The sequence below is a fragment of the Diabrotica virgifera genome, chromosome 5 (genome assembly GCF_917563875.1).
Source record: "Diabrotica virgifera virgifera chromosome 5, PGI_DIABVI_V3a".
NCBI lineage: Eukaryota > Metazoa > Arthropoda > Insecta > Coleoptera > Chrysomelidae > Diabrotica > Diabrotica virgifera.
In genome coordinates, this window is record NC_065447.1 from 139,477,308 (window position 1) to 139,496,436 (window position 19,129).

Genomic DNA, 19,129 nt, shown 5'->3' on the forward strand with positions numbered 1-19,129 from the left:
TGTATGAAGCCTTATTTCCACTCCGGATATTCGATACTGTGGTTGACATATTGATTGGCAATTTCGTCTATCACACTTTATCAATATTTCCATAAGTCAGGCTCATAATATCTTTTAGGTTTTTGGTAGTAATTAAAAATAACGTTCTGGACAACGTTTTTGGAGACACTGGTGCCTTCCGGTCTTATTTTTTAATAATACTGCTTAACACTCAACTTTCAAATCGTTTTTTATATAAAATATGTTTAATTTTTATTTTTGTTCCTTTATGTAGTTCGGTATCTCAACTTTTATCCTTTTGCTACTTCTTCTGTACTATGACGCACTGAAAAAAGGGATTGGGATAATCTGTATCAAATAACTTTAATCCATTAAACAGATCGGTGCAGGTCGACCTTCTATTGTATCTAATATAGTCGGAAAAATGAAAGAATACCCATGAGCGATCACCTCAATCACTTATTTTGTATTTGCTGTCTTTTTCTATAAAAAAACAAACATTTGTTATAGAAAGAGATAGCAAATACAAAATAAGTGATTGATGTGATCGTTCATGGGTATTCTTTAATTTTTTCGGCTGTATATACTCTATCATTCCCGTTTTAAAACGTTTTACACAAATATTTTGTGAGTGTTTGGAACTTTGATTTATCTGGAAGGACTATAGACGTATTAATAAAGACTGTGAATTTTACAATATTAATAGTACCGTTGAAATCCTCTTGATATTTACACGGTTTCTAAATTCCTAAAAGAAAATAAACTTAATATTTTTGTTGACAAGAAACACCGCTCTACATAGATACTATTTGCATAACAAACTGATATGTTGTTTCTGCCAAGCGTCATTTTACCATAACTAATTCGGAAAGAGTGCCAAGTTTTCGGTAATATTTTTAGCACAAACTGCTACAATACGCTAATTTTTATTTTTAGACCATTATGACCCCTTTACAATAAGAACAAACCTCCAATATTGTTTTTATTAATTTCTTTTACGCATGTAACACGTCTTTCTTTATTTTAATATTTTGTAGAGTTTTAGTATTGTGGTGAATTTATTGATGGACACGTCTGTTAGTCTGTTCTGCGTAATTAGCACCCTTACTTTCCTCCAGATAACCATTCTTAACTTTGAAGATAAAGAAAAAATAGCTGTAAGATATTGCCATTGATTCTGTATACATATATTTGTATAGAACAGGATAATAAATTTAAGAAGCGACATCAGCGCGCGGAAAATGAGTTCCAAGATTGCAGCTTTAATTTTGAATATTTTGTCGAGATATTTGGCACACATATTCATAATCGGTGACCCAAACATCGGTGACATTCATAAACCCAAAATCCCGACAGCCAAAATCCCGACAGCCAAAATCCCGACGGCCAAAACACCGACACGCCAGAATACCGACAGGCCAAAATCCCGACATGCAACAATCATCGCATAAGTAAAAATTCCGACTTTTGTTCAATACTTTTAATACAAAATACTTTTGTTTAGTAACAAAAAATAAAAAACACATGGCAATAAACAAAAAACAAGAAATAAATGTAATTATATGTTAAAAAGAAACTTATCAAACCTGTCGGGATTCTGGCCTGTCGGGATTCTGGCGTGTCGGGATTTTGGCCGTCGGAATTGTGGCTGTCGGGATTTTGGCTGTCAGGATTTTGGGGTAGGGGTAGACCCATTCATAATATTATAGTAAAGAATGGCGGTAAAGAGCCCAATTTGAGAAATATGTTAGTTTATGGAAATTACTCTATATAATTAACCCAGATGTGCCTGACGTACAATAAATTGTACACCATAAACATGTTTTGACTTGTACATATATGCACATTCTTTGTTTTGGTAAAAGCTTAAATACTTTCAGTAAGTCTTAAGCAACCATAAGGTGTAGTTCTGAATTGCTCACTTTGTGATATCTGGCGATAATTTTGTGATAAAGATTATAATTATAAGTTTTATAATATCTACGGCTAAATTTGGAAAACGATTTGCTAAATAATTAAATATTTGTTATATTTATGCAGAAAATATATACAGGGTGTTTGGTAAAGAATGGGCCATAGCTTAACCTCAGGTTGCCGAGGTTAAAATAGGCCGATTTAAGCTAACTTACCTTAGTACAAAGTTTATAATAACCGAGATACAGGGTGTCAAAGTTAAACTTTTTTTTATTTATTATTGAATATTTCCTGACAGGTATAAGATAACAACATGACATTTGGTATGTGGGGGTTTTCTGGGTCGAGAAAACTAAATTCCCTACCAAAAATTATGTATTGTCTAGAGGGCGCCACATACGCCTTTCAGCACTCATTTATTACGTTCAATTTTTTTTATCCCTCACTCTGTATAATTTTGACATTAAAATTTTTATTCTCCTATTAGTTTTACTTAAAAAAAGGTATACTTCTTTCATCTCCCTAAACTCAACCGTTTTCGATATAAACGCATTTTAAATCTGCGATACACCATCATTTTTAGCATCATTGTAGTTACACTCGAAAAATAACTTAAAACCCTAATAATTGTGCCAATTCTCAAATTTATGTCATTGCATCGCAAATTCCATTTGAAGAAATTTGCGATACATTTTTGGATAATTTTATGGTTTTAAGTTATTTTTCTGGTATAAATACAATGATATTATGCTAAAAATTATGTTGCACCGCAGATTTAAAATGCGTTTATCTCGAAAACAGTTGAGTTTAGGGAGATGAAAGAGGTATACCTTTTTTAAGTAAAACTAATAGGGGAATAAAAATTTTAATGTCAAAATTATACGGAATGACGGATAAAAAAATTGGACATATTAAATGAGTGCTGAAAGGCGTATGTGGCGCCCTCTGGAAAACACATAATTTTTGGTAGGGAATTTAGTTTTCTCGTCACTAAAAACCCTCACATACCAAATTTCGTGATGATATCTCATGCGTCAGGAAATATTCAATAATAAATAAAAAAAAGTTTAACTTTGACACCCTGTATCTCGGTTATTATAAACTTTGTACTAAGGTAAGTTAGCTTAAATCGGCCTATTTTAACCTCAGGAACCTGAGGTTAAGCTATGGCCCATTCTTTACCAAACACCCTGTATATATATTTTTGTACATACTGGTAGAAAACAAGTATATATTTCTATTTAGATTTAGAAGTTGATTAAATTTATATTCTACAATATGCGTTGGGCTATTTTATTTTAGTGTACAAAATATTGTACGCCTGGAAAATACCATACTATTTATTATTAGGGGCTTTTCACTGGAGGATGCTCTTGGTATGTTGGAGAATCATGAAAATTGAGTAGCAATTGTAGACAGTATTGCTTTGGTGTCTCCAATAAATTCATGTGATGTCCTAACAGACGAAGACTCATGATAGAGATATAATGGCAATGTATAATTTACCTGGCTCGCAATTATAACCTCGTTCTCAAATATATGTGCAAAATAATGACGAAGGCATATCGTTACCCAATTCTCAATAAAACATTCCATTTTCAGAGTTGAGAGATAAACGGACAGTTAAAGGATCAAAGAAAAAATACATATCACTAGGTAAAAAATGTCAAGGTATTGGTGAAAAAGAAACAAAAATGTGATTCTAAGCTTTCCGCTGAATATTTTTGACTTTTCTTTGATCTTTGATAAGTAACTTATACTAAAGCTTATAACGTCAGCAACTAATCGATATGCTTCACAGAAGGATCGCCAACAAGAAGTTCGGGAGTATAAGGTCAACGCTTTTCTGGGAACTCTACTATTAAATGGTTATGTCAACATTCCTTGGAGGAGAATGTTTTGGCAACGTGAAAGGTATCCTAGAAATCGACTTAAAGCTGTGACAGATGCCCTTACTTACAAAATTGGATCAGTTATAATTTAGAAGATCCTAATTTAGATTAGGTCGTTCATCTGCCAATGAAAACGTCTAAATTTGCTATGATCGACTAGACCATTTGGTGATTTCACAGGAAAAAAGAACTCGATAGTATAATTTGTGCCATAATATATCATAAATAAGGTTTTCAGAATGTAACGTATGCTTAAATTTCAAATATTTTGTTTTATACTATACCAAAACCTAATAGTAGGTTATATGCCTGGTGTACCATATTTTGTACAGGATTTTTTTACTTATTTTACATAAATATTTTTTTTTAACGACAAATATGTTTTTGTTACTTTACATAACACGTAAATTTGAAGAAAAATATTTTTAGGTAAGTTTTAGGCATATCTGGGTTAAATAAAATATTGCAAAAACGAGCCTGTACCGCCATTAAGAAGAACAAAAATTACACTTTCTTCAAATAAACTTTTTTATCCTATGCCTAGATTTTGTGTCACATTGGTTATCTATAACAATAAATGGAACTTGACTGACTGACTTGAGTATAGTCATTATTCATTATCGTTTTTTATAGTATAGTGTCATTCTCAATGTCGTACTGCCGACGCAATGCTGCTGCACAGTTGAAAGTTTGCAGAACTTTCGAAAAAAATTTTGATGACGCGCTGATGTTGCCTCTTAAGTTAAAATTAAGAAATTGAATCTACTTAATATATACACAGCGTTTACTTTTTAATTAGATATACCAAAGTGAGAAAAAACGCTAAAATCGGCAAAATTGCTTATTATTCCACTATGGTATCATTGAGTAATTGTCCATCGGCAGATTCAAACACATACCACATTTAGTCAAGACAAATTAATATATTTTTTGCCGCCAAAAATGAGATGTTTTAACCAAATAATGCTTTAAATATAATGTACATAGTCCAGAAAGCCACTGCGCATCCGCTAGGAAAAATATTGTAATTCAGATTTTTTGCACAATCTTACTCAAAAAGGACTCCTTTTAACAAATTTGCATGTTGCCAGGACCAAACGGTGGTCAAAAATTTTTTAAACGTTTTTTTTTGTTTTTTTCCTAAAATTATTTTTTTTGCATGGAAAAAAGTTTTTTTAGGTTTTATGGATCATTCCAAAGAGAACAGGTCTTTAGTGATTTTCTCTAAAAATGGTAGTTTTTGACATATAAGCGATTAAAAATTGAAAAATTGCGAAATCGGCCATTTTTAACCCTAAAAAACTATGTGAAAAACTGAAAATGTGAATGTTGCCAAGGTAGGTAGATATTCTTTAAACATCGATTGATGAAATCCCGAACAGTTTTTTGCAATACAATATTCCAAACTCCTTTGTTTTTTAATTGCTAATCAAGCGTGCGCGACAATATTTTCCACCGACAGTATGGTGCAAATGAAAGGAATAAATTCGTTATTTCGTAAACCGGCGACTTTAAGGAAAAATCCCAAAACAGGTCGATTTTTATTTTTAAGTTAAGATATTGTGGTATATATTGTATACTAGTGACGTCATCCATCTGGACCTGATGACGTAATCGATGATTTTTTAAATGCGAATAGGGGTCGTGTTCTAGCTCATTTGAAAGGTTCTTCAATTCTCTATTTAGTAATATAAACATTTACTTAATTATTTATACGGGGTGTCCAAAAATTTTTATTAAATTAAATTATTTGACAAAAAAAAGAAGTAGAAGGACACCCTGTATAAATAATTATGTAAATGATTACATTACTGAATAGAGAATTGAAGAAACTTTCAAATGAGCTACCACACGACCCCTATTCTCATTTAAAAAAATCATCGATTACGTCATCACGTCCAGACGGATGACGTCACTAGTATACCATATATGCCACAATATCATAACTTAAAAATAAAAATGACCGGTTTCGGGATTTTTCCTTAAAGTCGCCGGTTTATGATATAACGAATTTATTCCTTTCATTTGCACCATACTGTCGGTGGAAAATAGTGTCGCGCACGCTTGATTAGCAATTAAAAACCAAGGAGTTTTGAATACTGTATTGCAAAAAACTCTTCGGGATTTCATCAATCGATGTTTAAAGAATATCCACCTACCTTGGCAACATTCAAATTTTCAGTTTTTCACATAGTTTTTGAGGGTTAAAAATGGCCGATTTCGCAATTTTTCAATTTTTAATCTCTTATATGTCAAAAACTATCATTTTTAGAGAAAAGTCACTAAAGACCTTTTCTGTTTGGAATGATCCAAAAAACCTAAAAAAACTTTTTTCCGTGCAAAAAAAATAATTTTAGGAAAAAAACAAAAAAAAAACGTTTAAGAAATTTTTGACCACCTTTTGGTCCTGGCAACATGCAAATTTGTTAAAAGGAGTCCTTTTTGAGTAAGACTGTGCAAAAAATCCGAATTAGAATATTTTTCCTAGCGGATGCGCAGTCAAGGGCGCCCATATAAAAATCTTTAGGGGGGGGCCAAACGTGAAGATGTTGCACATTACATTTTGTATATTTCGGATGACAATATATACAGTAGACTCTCTCTATAACGAACACGGATATAACGAGGTTTCGCTTATAACGAGGTACATTAGGTGTCCCATGAAATTCCTATTGAACTATAACGCTCTATAACGAGGCTTATTTGGTTATAACGAGGAAAATTTAAATCGAACAATACTTGTCTTTACCTGTTTTTAGCGTTGTAATGGTCATAAATAAATAAATGCCCCAACTACCTGTACATAGAAATGCCCAACATCTATCCTATTATCGAGGCCAGTGCTATAATAAACTCGGCCACCTGTAATAAACATCTGCCTGTTTATCGACCGATATTGAATACTATAGGAAATTTACAATTTATGGCGACGAAGTCTCATTGTTCACTGTTCAGGTTGACCATCGACACATAATAAACTACGTAAGAGGCATCAAAAGATTTCAATATTATTATTGTTTGATATAACGAGATCCGCTTATAACGAGATAATTAATTCACCATTTAAGTTCTCGTTATAGAGGGAATATACTGTAGTTTAAACCACCTAAAAAACCTAGTTTGAACCCTGTTGTGAGGAATTATTCATACATTTAAACACTAGACCAAGTTTTTAAATGGAAATGTCATGGGTACCACAAAAGTTGAGCCTCTCTTTAACACCCGTTTGAAAAGAATACAATGCTTGCAAAGCCTTCCCTTCAACTTTGGCGAGCAGACTAACCAAGAGTATGTGTCGAACCAAGTTTTTACTTTAAAATCTTAAAAAGGAGCCCCCTTTATTTTTGCAGATATAGAATCCTTATGAAAAAAAAGGCACACATTTTTAGAATTGTTGATAGATGGCGCAAATAAATCGCATTTTCCGAATATAGCGCCATCCGTCAACAATTCTAAAAAAGTTCGAATAAATGTTACTTATTTTTTGAGGAGGAAACTCAATCTGCAAGAAAAAACGGGGGTTCCTATTTAAGATTTTAAAGTTAACTCTCACCCCACCTCCAGAGTGTGGAATGAAAAATCCTGTTTGGTGTCATTCTATAGATTTTTGAAAAATATTAAACACGTGTTTTTTAGTTTTATTTGGAAGTACATATATTTCTCGATATATTAGACCGTTTCTATAATTTTGCTGTGGTATCACGATATGGGGGGCCCATTTAAGATTTTAAAGTTACCCCCCGCTCCACACCCAGGGGTTGAAGTGGTGGACTTGTTTAGTGTCATCGCATATATTTTTGAAAATTATTGAACACGTATTTTTCAGTTTTTCGATCCGATGTTCATTTCGCGAATTATTCGGCCTTTCCGCTACTTTTGGGACACCCTGTATATAACACTCATTCATCGTGAAAGATCACCTGTTTTTCATTAAAATAAAATTGTTCTGTTCATCATAATGCACACTTTAAAAATAATCTACTTACTAAAAAAGTACTTTTGCAAACTAAGATTTGACTATGTTCAATAAATTTTAAAAATTATTTTTCAGTATGAATTTTTTCAAAATATAAAATATAATTACTTTATACCAGTTGTTAAAGACAAATGGCTCATTAGTGATTATCGATCAGAGATCGGAATTCTTGCTGATATGGTTTTTTTGCAGTATAAATGATTCATTTAATTTGTAATTTTGGGTGTCGATTACAGTGTATATGTTTCCCACGCCTCTAATCTCTGTCAATGTTTTCGTTAGTAGCATACCGTGATTGTGGGAAATGTGTATTATGCACATTCCATACAGACCACTGTCGCAGACACAAAGATTTTCTGTTAAACTATTAATAACTACCCAATATGTGAATTTTTTTTATTAATAAATATGTTGTTTCCAATTTATCTCTCAAAATTATCCAATAATGTTTTGACAAAAATGCGTTTATGTAATATAAATTTAATTTTTTTCTTTCCCGAAAAGCTAGGGGGGGCCACGGCCCCCCCCTGCCCGTGTGTATGGGCGCCTATGTGCGCAGTGGCTTTCTGGACTAACAGAATAATTTTAGAGTTCTAACTGTAGAGTAGAACTGTACTATAAATATGCAAATGTTGAACTTTCAGTTCTAAAATGACTAATTTACAATGAGTAGATAACCTAATACGATTGTTAAAATACCGGCAAGTGGTTATCGATAAAGCGGCTACTCAAATGTCTTAACACTTTAAAAGACCAAAATTAATTATTTTGTTCAAGAATTTTTTGCTCAGAGTCAGAACCCTTATTAAAAATGAACATAAAACTTTTTACATATTAATATCTAACTCTTAGAGAGTATAAAAAATACACACACCGGCAAAATTAGCCGAACACCTTAAAAATGGAACATGTTTGATGTCTTGAATTTCCTAAACCACTGGTTTGATTTGAGTGATTCTTTTAGTATGTTATATTATTTAAGAATATCGCTGTAATAATATTGTTGCTAGACAGGTAAATATAATTTTTTACCGGGTGTACCAAGCATACTATGGTTTTTTCTTAAAATTTGGAACTCCCTGTGGAATATTCTAGCATATGTAAAATATTAAAATTATTACTCGATTCTAGACTTAGGCTTTCTTAACATTTTCCTTTCTGATTCATTTACTTATGTAAGATATTAAACACGTTATGTGCGTTAACGACTATCCATGTTTTTCATCAATAAATCCTCATAGTAGCGGAGGAAAGTATACTAAATTTGCAGTTACTCGAGCGTTATGGGGACCTATTGGATTGTGAAGAGTATGTGCTAAAATCAGAAAAAGGTTTGGTTAAGTTTTTCATAAAGTGGAGGACTTTTAATTGTTTAATTTAATTTTCCATTTGAAACAATCATTTTTCTCCGATTATAGAGTTATCTATCCATAATTCGAAAAAATGTGTCGAATAAAAGTTGCTTATTTTTACGTAAAGAATCCAAATCTGAAATAAAAATTGGGGGCTCCTATTTAGGATTTTAAATTAAATCCCCCACCCCACCTCGGGTGGGGGCTCGTGACACCCCACTGAGAGGGGTGGGGGGTAAATTAAAATTTTTAAATACGAACCCTGCGATATTTCGCGAAATGCACATCAGATCGTAAAACTGCAAAATACACCTATTCAATATTTTTCAAAAATCTACCGAATGGCACCAAACAAGACCCCCCACGGAGTTGGGGTGGGGGGTTACTTTAAAATCTTAAATAGGAGCCCCCAATTTTTATTGCAGATTTGGATCCTTGACGTAAAAATAAGCAACTTTTATTCGCAACATTTTTTCCAATTATGGATAGATATAGCCTATATTTCCTATAATCGGAAAAAACGATTGGTGGAAATGGAAAATTAATTTAAAAAATGGAGAGTCCCACGCTTTATGAAAAACTTAACTTAACTTTTTTTGGTTTTAGCACCCACTCTTCACAATCCAATAGGTCCCCATAACGCTCGAGTAACTGCAAATTTAGCATACTTTCCTCCCCTACTATGAGGATTTATTAATAAAAAGCATGGCTAGTTGTTAAAGCACATAACTGTTTTATTTTCTAACATAAGCAAATGAATCAAAAAAGAAAATGTTAAGAAGCCTAAGTCTACAATCGAGTTTTAATTTTAATATTTTATCTATGCTAGAATATTCCACAGGGTGTTCCGAATTTTATGAAAAAAACACAGGATGATTGTAACACCCGGTATAAAATGAGATTTAGTTGTCTAGCAACAATATTATTACAGCGATATTCTTAACTAATAAGGCTATAGCATACTAAAAGAATCACTCAAATCGAACAACAGGATTAGGGGATTCGAGACATCAAACATGTCCCATTTTTAAGGTGTTCTGCTAATTTTGACAGTGTGTATATATTTTTTCATTTATGCACGTATAATAAATAATATTGTAGAAGGCGCAAAAGTCGAGGCCTCGAAAAATGATGGCGGACGGTTAATCTTAGAATTGGGATATCTGAAACATAAAAATCGTACTGCATTTGAAAAAGGAAAGTTTCTTACGTGACACTTTACCACAATTTGACCAAAAAATAAAAAATAAATATTTTTTAACTATGGAAAACTGAAGAAAAACGGGCGATTTTTTTACAAAATTTTTTCAAATTTCCGTAAAATCTTTTTTTTGCGGAATTTTTCACTAACTGTGGTAAATTGTCACGTAAGAAACCTTCCTTTTTCAAATGCAGTACGATTTTTTTGTTTGAGAGATCCCAATCCTGAGATTAACTGTCCGCCATCGGAACTCCTTTTTTTCGATGCCTCGACTTTGGCGCCCTCTACAATATTGGTGTACGTGCATAGATAAAAAAAAAGATATGTTTTTTGTATTCTCTAAGAGTTAGATATTAATATGTAAAATGTTTTATGTTCATTTTTAATAAAGGTTATGAGAAAAAAATCTTGAAAAAATGCTTATTTCTGGTCGTCTATAGTGTACTAGTACCTTTAAACATTTATATCTTTAAACATTTAAAATTATTGTATTTTAACTGATAAAGATGTTCAAAACTTATCTACTCGTTCCGATGGTACCTATATAATATATAGTTGGTTAGGTAAAACTTAATGAATAATTTAAGCAATTAACAAGTAACGATTGTCCAAGAATATTCAAAAATTAAACGAAATAGCCACCTCTATTTTGCAGATAAAATTGATTGTCGCCAACACTGTTAATGTTTAGGTATCTATAAAGTATAATAATAAAGCATAGCTTATTAAATTATTGTACGTGGGAAGCCGGCAGTGTTGCCATTTTAATTCCGTACATCTAATTGAAAACTAAACGTAGTGTGTAATATAAGTATATTTGCAATTATTATGAAGTACTAGATTTTAATGAATGTATTTCGTTTCAGAAATGCTCGAAACCTATCATGAAGGACCAGTCATTCCAAGTAGATAGCGGCAGGCCCCACTGCGTCAAGTGTTAATTTCAGCAGCTATTTATTTCATTGGTTATGTTCTAGCTAATGTATGATCTATCGAACATGGCCTGTATTTTCTACACAAACAATACAACACACTCTCGCAAAACGTATTAAATTTACACATTGACAAGTTATTATTATACAAATATTCTATGTATTATGTTTATTTTATAAAATTTGAGCTTTTTATCATGTTAAAATAAAGTTTTCGCCAAGAATTTGTTGTGTATTCCTGTTTTTTTAGTCGCACCTACAGTAAATACTAATTGAAGAAACAGAAACTTACATATTACATCGGTACCTACAATATCAGATCCATGGCAAATGACGATAAAGTAGCAGAATTAGAGGAAGAACTAAGTAAAATTAAATGGGACATAGTCGGACTATCTGAAGTAAAAAGAAGAGGAGAAAACTGCATAAATTTAAACTCTGGTCATCGACTATATTACATAGGAAGAGACGACCAAACATATGGAGAAGTAGGTTTTATAATAAATCAGAACTTGAAGGAATCCGTAACAGCAACTAAAAGTATCTCAGATAGAGTAGCCTACCTAATTCTGGAAATAAACGGAAGATTCAAAATAAAACTTGTGCAAACATATGCGCCTACCACACAGCACGAAGACGAAGAAGTAGAAACATTCTACGACGAAATAACAAAAGCCATAGAGGATCAAAATGTGAATTACACTATCATATTAGGTGACTTTAATGCAAAACTAGGTCAAAAAATGGATGAAATGGAAACAAAAATCGGAGACTATGGATTGGGTTTAAGAAATGAACGAGGTCGTAAACTAGCTGAATATTTAGAAGAACAAACCAGGGCAAACCAAAAATGGACGTGGGCATCACAAGATGGTAGAACAAAAAATGAGATAGACTACTTCCTATCAAATAAAAAACATATCTTCGAAGACATCACAGCGTTGAACTCTTTCACCACGGGAACTGACCATCGACTCTTAAGAGAACGAATATTATGCATTGACCAGAAAAGAGAAAGAAATAGAAGATTTAAGAAACAACCAATAATAGACCAACAAAAATTAAAAGAAAATGGCGAAGCGTTCAGAGAAATCATTAAGGAAAACCTAATATTAAATGATACAACAGACATTAATGCAATTAACACTACATTAAAGAATAACCTTATACCTACAAGCAGGAATAAAGGTTGCTAAGAAAACAAAACAAAGAGACAACAAAATAAGCAGAGAAACGAGAAAACTTATGGAAAAAAGACAACAACTTCTAGCAACAAACCGTAGATACAGCACAGCATATAAAGAATTAAACAAAACCATTAAAAGAAAGGTAACGGAAGACATCAGAAAATATAATGAAACAGAAGTAGAGAAAGTAACAGAAAGGTATCGCGGAGTAAAATGTCTAAACCCATCACTAGGAAAAAACGTCAAAATATCACTTAAAAACAAAAATGGAGAGGAGCAAAGCGACTCAAGGAAAATAACAAATATAGTAGAATCCTTCTATAACGAATTATATGACACAAAACAGGAGCCTGATAATAACTCTAAAATAAGAAAAATAAAATAAGATAAGAAAATCTAAAAAGAAGAATTAAAAATGTCATCTCTGAAATTCTACCCGATAGACCTCCATGAAATAGAAACCGCCCTATCTCAAATGAAAAATAACAAAGCTGCTGGTCCAGATGGTATCCTTGCTGAAATGCTTAAGAAGGTAACCAAGCTATTATAGAGGAGCTAAAACTCCTATTTAATCTATGTCTACACAAGGCAGAAATACCTCACGACTGGAATGAGAGTATTACAACACTGCTATTCAAAACAGGAGAGAAAATAGACTTAAAAAACTACAGACCTATCTCACTACTCTCACAAATGTACGAACTCTTTATTAGAATTATAACCAATAGACTAACAAATAAAATTAATAGTTATCAGCCAGTTGAACAAACAGGTTTCAGAAAAGGGTTTAGTACCATAGATCATCTCCTCACTACGAAAATATTGATAGAGAAGGCAAACGAATACAACCTAGATTTATGTTTAGCCTTTGTAGACTATGAAAAAGCGTTCGATAGTGTCGAGATATGGGCGATAGAAAAAGCTATAAAAAACAGCAAAATAGACTCCAGGTACAGGAAAGTCTTACATAACATCTATAAAACAGGAACTATGATAGTCGAATGGGAAAATAAAACAAACAAAACTAATCTCATAGAAATACGTAGAGGCGTAAGACAAGGAGATGTAATATCCCCAAAACTCTTCACCTTAGCTCTGGAAGACGTCTTTAAAGAACTGGAATGGGAAGACATGGGTATCAACATAAACGGGAAGAATCTCAATCACCTCAGATATTGCGGTGATGTTGTCCTTATTACACAATGCTGACTCAACTAGCACACGCATCGGAGAAGATAGGATTAAAAATGAACATGAGTAAAACCAAAATCATGACAAATACAAACGACATCAGAATAAATGTAAATATAAATAATGTCAATATTGAGGTTGTTAACGAATACATACCGGGTGGTGAATTGGAAAACGGGCCATAGGAAACTCAATGTAAAATTCTAAATTGTTGAATTCCTGCTTCCCTAATTATTTTACATCAAAAGTCATGAGAAACTATTTGTAGAGGATTAAAATCTGTATTAAAAACAAAAGTTAAAATTGTTCTACGATTTAAACAGAGTGCAAAATTTTGAAAAATAGAATACATTTGCCATACCTAAGTAAGTGCGTAAAAGGCCACACGTTACTATTTCTGACAGTACGCAAACTATTGACCGAATAAAACATCTTTATTATTACTACTTTCTCCTCAACTGAGGACATCTTTTCGACTTTATTGTTTTTTAAACAATAAAAACGATAAAATAAAAATACTGACAGTTCAAAATATTGTTAATATAATAATTTCATTGTGACCTAAGGCAACCTTATACACATTCTTGCACTGTGTGTAGCCTAAATTTGGCAAATACTTTGATAAAATTTATTATATTTTACAACATTTTGGAATGTGTTTAATTCGTAGAACAATTTAGCAATTGTTTTCAATAAAGATTTCAATCCTCTACAAATAGTTTCTCATGTCTTTTGATGTAGAATAATAAGGGAAGCAGGAATTCAACAGTTTAGAATTTTACATTGATTTTCCTATGGCCCGTTTTCCAATTCATCACCCTGTATACCTGGGTCAAATAATCAAAACTAATAAAGAGAACCAAACAATCGAAGTACAGAGAAGAATCCGATTCTTGTGGGCAGCATTTGGAAAGTTAAGATGGATACTAAAAAGCACAAAGATACAACAGTACCTAAAAGTCCGTGTATTTGACCAGTGCATCCTTCCTGTTCTGACGTTTGGCTCAGAAACATGAACATTAACAAAGGCCAACATAAACAAAATTGAAATAACTCAGAGAAAAATGGAAAGATCCATGTTGGGAATAAAACTACAAGACAGAAAATCAAAAAAATGGATAAGAGAGAAAACAAAAGTAAAAAATGTAACTAAACATATAACAGAGTTAAAATAAAGATTTGTGAGCCAAAATGCGAGACAGGAAGATAAAAGATGGAATGCTGAAATACAAAACTGGAGACCGTGGACAGGAAGAAGAGGAAGAGGAAGAGGAAGACCTCAGATGCGATGGAAGGACGATATTGTAAAAGCTGCAGGAACTAACTGGAAAAACGCAGCCAAGGACAGACGGAAATGGAAAGATTTGAGGAAGGCCTATGTCCAAAGTTGGATAGAAATGGGCTAAAAAGAAAGAATACAGTATATAGGTAATATTACCATCAGGTCTTCTCTTAGATCAATAAGCAATTCTATTCTAACAATATTAAGATTAAAAACCAATATTGATGTAAGGTTTACATAGTGGTTAACACTTATTACATATGAAACAAAAATTTCATTATTCAAAAACATGAAATTTTCTAAGCGTTATACTCTACTTTTAAATACACTAAACAGCAAAATTAACGCACCACCTTAAAAATGAGACATTTTTGATATCTCGAATTTCCTAAACCTGTTGTTCGATTTTAGTGATTTTTTAGTATGTTACAGCCTTATTCTTTAAGAATATCGATGTAGTAATATTGTTGCTGAACAGCCAAATGTCATTGTATACCGGGTGTTACAATCTTGCTGTGTTTTTTCCTCAAAGTTCGGAACATGCTGTGGAATATTCTAGCACATAAAAAATTGTAGCATTAGGCTTTCTTAACATTCTGTTTTTTAATTCATTCACTTATGTTGGATAATAAAAAATTTAAGTACGTTAACAACTAGTCACGTTTTTATCAATAAATCCTCATTTTCTGTTTAGTTTAATAAACAAACCTAAAGTAGGCTATGAGAAGTTAACAATTTGATAGATGCCAAATTGTTAGCAGTCAAAAAGAGTCTGGTTTGTTGTGAAAATTAGTAGATTTATTATTTAAAGTTTCAATTAAGTCCGTCATTTTTTTATCTTGTTAGGTGGAAATGTAACGTGCTACAAAGAATTTGACCCATGATGAGTGGATTCAAGCAGTGACCTTACACAGCGAGATACTTCCCTGACATACAAAATACCTTACTTATTATTTGCTCAGATTGCAAAAACCCTTCGTTGTTAATGCTACTCCAAACACAATTCGGATGTCAAAACAGTAAAACGCAACTTTCATACGCATACAATAACCATGTTTATAAACCAAAATAAACCACTTCATAGCAGGTAGATTGTTTGTTAGCATAGCAGGTAGATTGTTTTTTGTTTGTTATACGTTCGGAGAATGACGATAGCTGATGGAAATTGTATGCGAAAAGTCAGTGTTGTAGGTTTACATTTTTATTCCATTCTTGAAACAGGGAGGTAGTACGCCTAGATAATTTTTAAACGTGAAATAGACGGTTGTCGAATATTGACAAATATAACTATTTCGGAAACCTTAACAGTTTGAGCGATACATTTTAGCAGAAAATGTTGCAAATGGCGTCCCCTAGTATCCCTTAAATAATTTCCATCGACATACCAAACACCCTGTATATACCTCTTTTGCTTGAAGTCACTCATCACGGGTCAAATTCCTTGTAACACTTTCCAGTTTTATACCAAACAAGAAAAAAAATTACGGACTTAAATGAAACTTTAAAATAAATCAACTAGTTTTTCACAACAAACCACTTTTTGACTGTTCACAATTTGGCATCTATCAAATTGTTAATTTCTCATAGTCTACTTTAGGCTTGTTTATTAAACTAAGCAGAAAATGAGGATTTATTGATAAAAAAGTGAATAAATAAAAAACAGAATGTTAAGAAAGCCTAAGGCTACCATTGTGTTTTGTTTTAACTATTTTTTATATGCTAGGATATTCCACAGGGTGTTCCGAACTTTGAGAAAAAACATAGGATTGTTACACCCGATATACACCAGCTGTCCAGTTACACTATTACTACGTTGATATTCTTAAAGAATAATAATATACTAAAAAAATCACTCAAATCTGATAACAGGTTTAGAAAATTCGAGAGATCAAAAATTGTTAAGGTGGTGCGTTAATTTTGCTGCCCAGTGTATGTAAAATATATTACGTTTGTTCTAGCAAACAGTCAAACTAGTCAAAAACCGTCAGCAAACAGTTGGTCAGTGAGAAAACATAATACAGTCACCACTGCTATCCCCTCTACTCGCGCTGGTCCACTATTCGCTGATGGTCTCAAACCGTTTGAAACTGATGCTAGAACAAACCTAATATATCACCGTTAGTCTGGGCAGATTATCGGAGAATAATAAGCCATTTTTGGGAAAAGTTATTGACCAGCAATTTTATTGTTGGAATCGAATGTTATGATTCTATAGATTAATACAAGTATGCAAAGTCGGCAGATAGTGTGTTACTTTTTTAATAAACAAAATGGGGCACGAAAATCGTGTTTTTTCAGTATTTGCTCTATAACTCCGAAGATTTTAGCTTTACACCAAAAACACTCAAATAAAAATTCACCGCAACTAAATTCTGCATAGAGAAATGTTTTTGCCGATTTACTTCGAAGAAAATTTTCCTCGGAAAATGCGGGTTTTTTGAAAAAATTCTTTAATTCTCAACTACAATTTTAGGCTAGTAATTATTTATCAATAACTAAATAACTTGGTGTTATAAAAGCTCTTTTAGTATAGATTATATTTCCAGAAGCCGATGGAAATTGAATAAAAAGTTTAGGAACAATTAAATTGTCAATTAAAAATTTACGGTCGCTATAGCAACCACAATAATTATGACGCATAAGAATAACTATGATTTTTATATAAAAAGTAACTAGACCTATCTAATATACTTTACAGAACTGAAATTGGACTATTTAAGCGGCGTAAATTTTAAAATTATAAACTTTTTTTGGCGTATAAACAATTAGAATATCTCGGGAAATATTAAATTAAATTAAATTATGAAAACGGTATTAGAAAGAACGCAGCAGAATGCTTCTTAAAAAAAACGTTTAAAGTCGAGTGGTTCCTGAGATACAACTGGTTAAAGTTGACCGCACGTACGGCGAAGATATAAATCATAGGGTGGTAATTTTTAAACCATCACCTTTTTATTTCGGTCCTATTTGTCCACACAAATTTTGGCCATGGACAAACTAATTTGCCCTAAACACTTCTTCTTCTTCCTTCTTGTATACAGTGATGAGCGCGCTAATAACCGGCAAAATAGCCCAAAAGATGGAAAACATATTAAATTGTGAGAAAAAAAGAAATAGAACTAGTAGAGTTGTTAAATTTAGCGATAGTAACATATAAGTTGACATTATATTGATTGTTTCCCACCTTTAGACGTGTCAGATGAGTATGGCAACTAAAACTGTCACTGTGACAGTGGCATTTCTCAAACTCGTCCGATACGTCTAAAGGTGGGAAACAATTAATATAATGTCAATCTATAAGTTACTATCGCTAAATTTAACACCTCCACTAGGTTCATCTCTTTTTATCTCACAACATAATATGTTTTCCATCTTTTGCGTTATTTTTCTGGTTATTACTGCGCTCATCACTGTTAAGGCTTTAAAGCCTGTTTCTTCTTCAATATTAGCCTCCTAAATTATTTAAGATATCACACCATCTTTTTCTTGGTCTGCCAATACTTCTTAATACATAATTAATCACATAATAATACGGACATTTCAGGATAAACTAGTAAGTCCTTTATAATAATTAGAGGGCGGAATATATGCAACACAACATTACCAAAATATGCGCATATATATGCATTACTTTTACTACAAATATGCAGAAATTTTTTCTAAATTTGTCTAAATATGCAAATGCACATTAAAAATACTCAAAAATAAAACAATATATTAAATATAAACATTTATGTTTAAAAAATTCAACCTACATTTATGTTTAATACATATTTATTTTTCACATAAAAACAAATGAAATGACACACAAAAACTGATATTATAATTAAATTAAGAATCTAAATTATAGTATGAATTTATAATCAAATATTTTTCAAAATTTTCAACTAACAACTTTTGCCTTCTATCACTAAAAACGTGTTTGGACACAGAAAAAGTTCGTTCTACATCTACTGATGTTATAGGACAATATTTTAATTTAGGCAGTAAACTAATTTGCCAAGTCGTAAGATCTTCAGAAAAGTTGCCTTCAAAAATACGTACAACTTTCCTCAAACAATCGAAGCCCTCATTTTTTCTAAAACATTTTTAAATTTATTTCTAATTGTAAAAGCCGTCTTTATAGAAGTAAAAGCGAATTTGTCGAATTAAAACACTCTTTCCAGAAAAATTTCTTTTGTGGGACATGATGCTTTTGTTTG

General features: G+C 32.1%; 2 protein-coding genes across 9 annotated transcripts in view; one reads left to right on the plus strand and one right to left on the minus strand.

The window, feature by feature from the left end:
* LOC114333172 (paxillin-B) overlaps positions 1 to 11,491 on the plus strand; it is a 289,103-nt gene extending 277,612 nt beyond the window's left edge. For all 7 annotated transcript variants that reach the window (XM_050650380.1, XM_028283017.2, XM_028283016.2 and 4 more), the window contains one exon: positions 11,202 to 11,491. In XM_050650380.1, coding sequence (XP_050506337.1) covers positions 11,202 to 11,276 — 75 coding nt within the window. In that variant the 3' untranslated portion in view covers positions 11,277 to 11,491. The remainder of the gene's footprint in view (positions 1 to 11,201) is intronic.
* LOC114333175 (uncharacterized) overlaps positions 1 to 19,129 on the minus strand; it is a 412,711-nt gene that overhangs the window by 291,524 nt on the left and 102,058 nt on the right. The gene's annotated exons all lie outside the window — the stretch shown is intronic.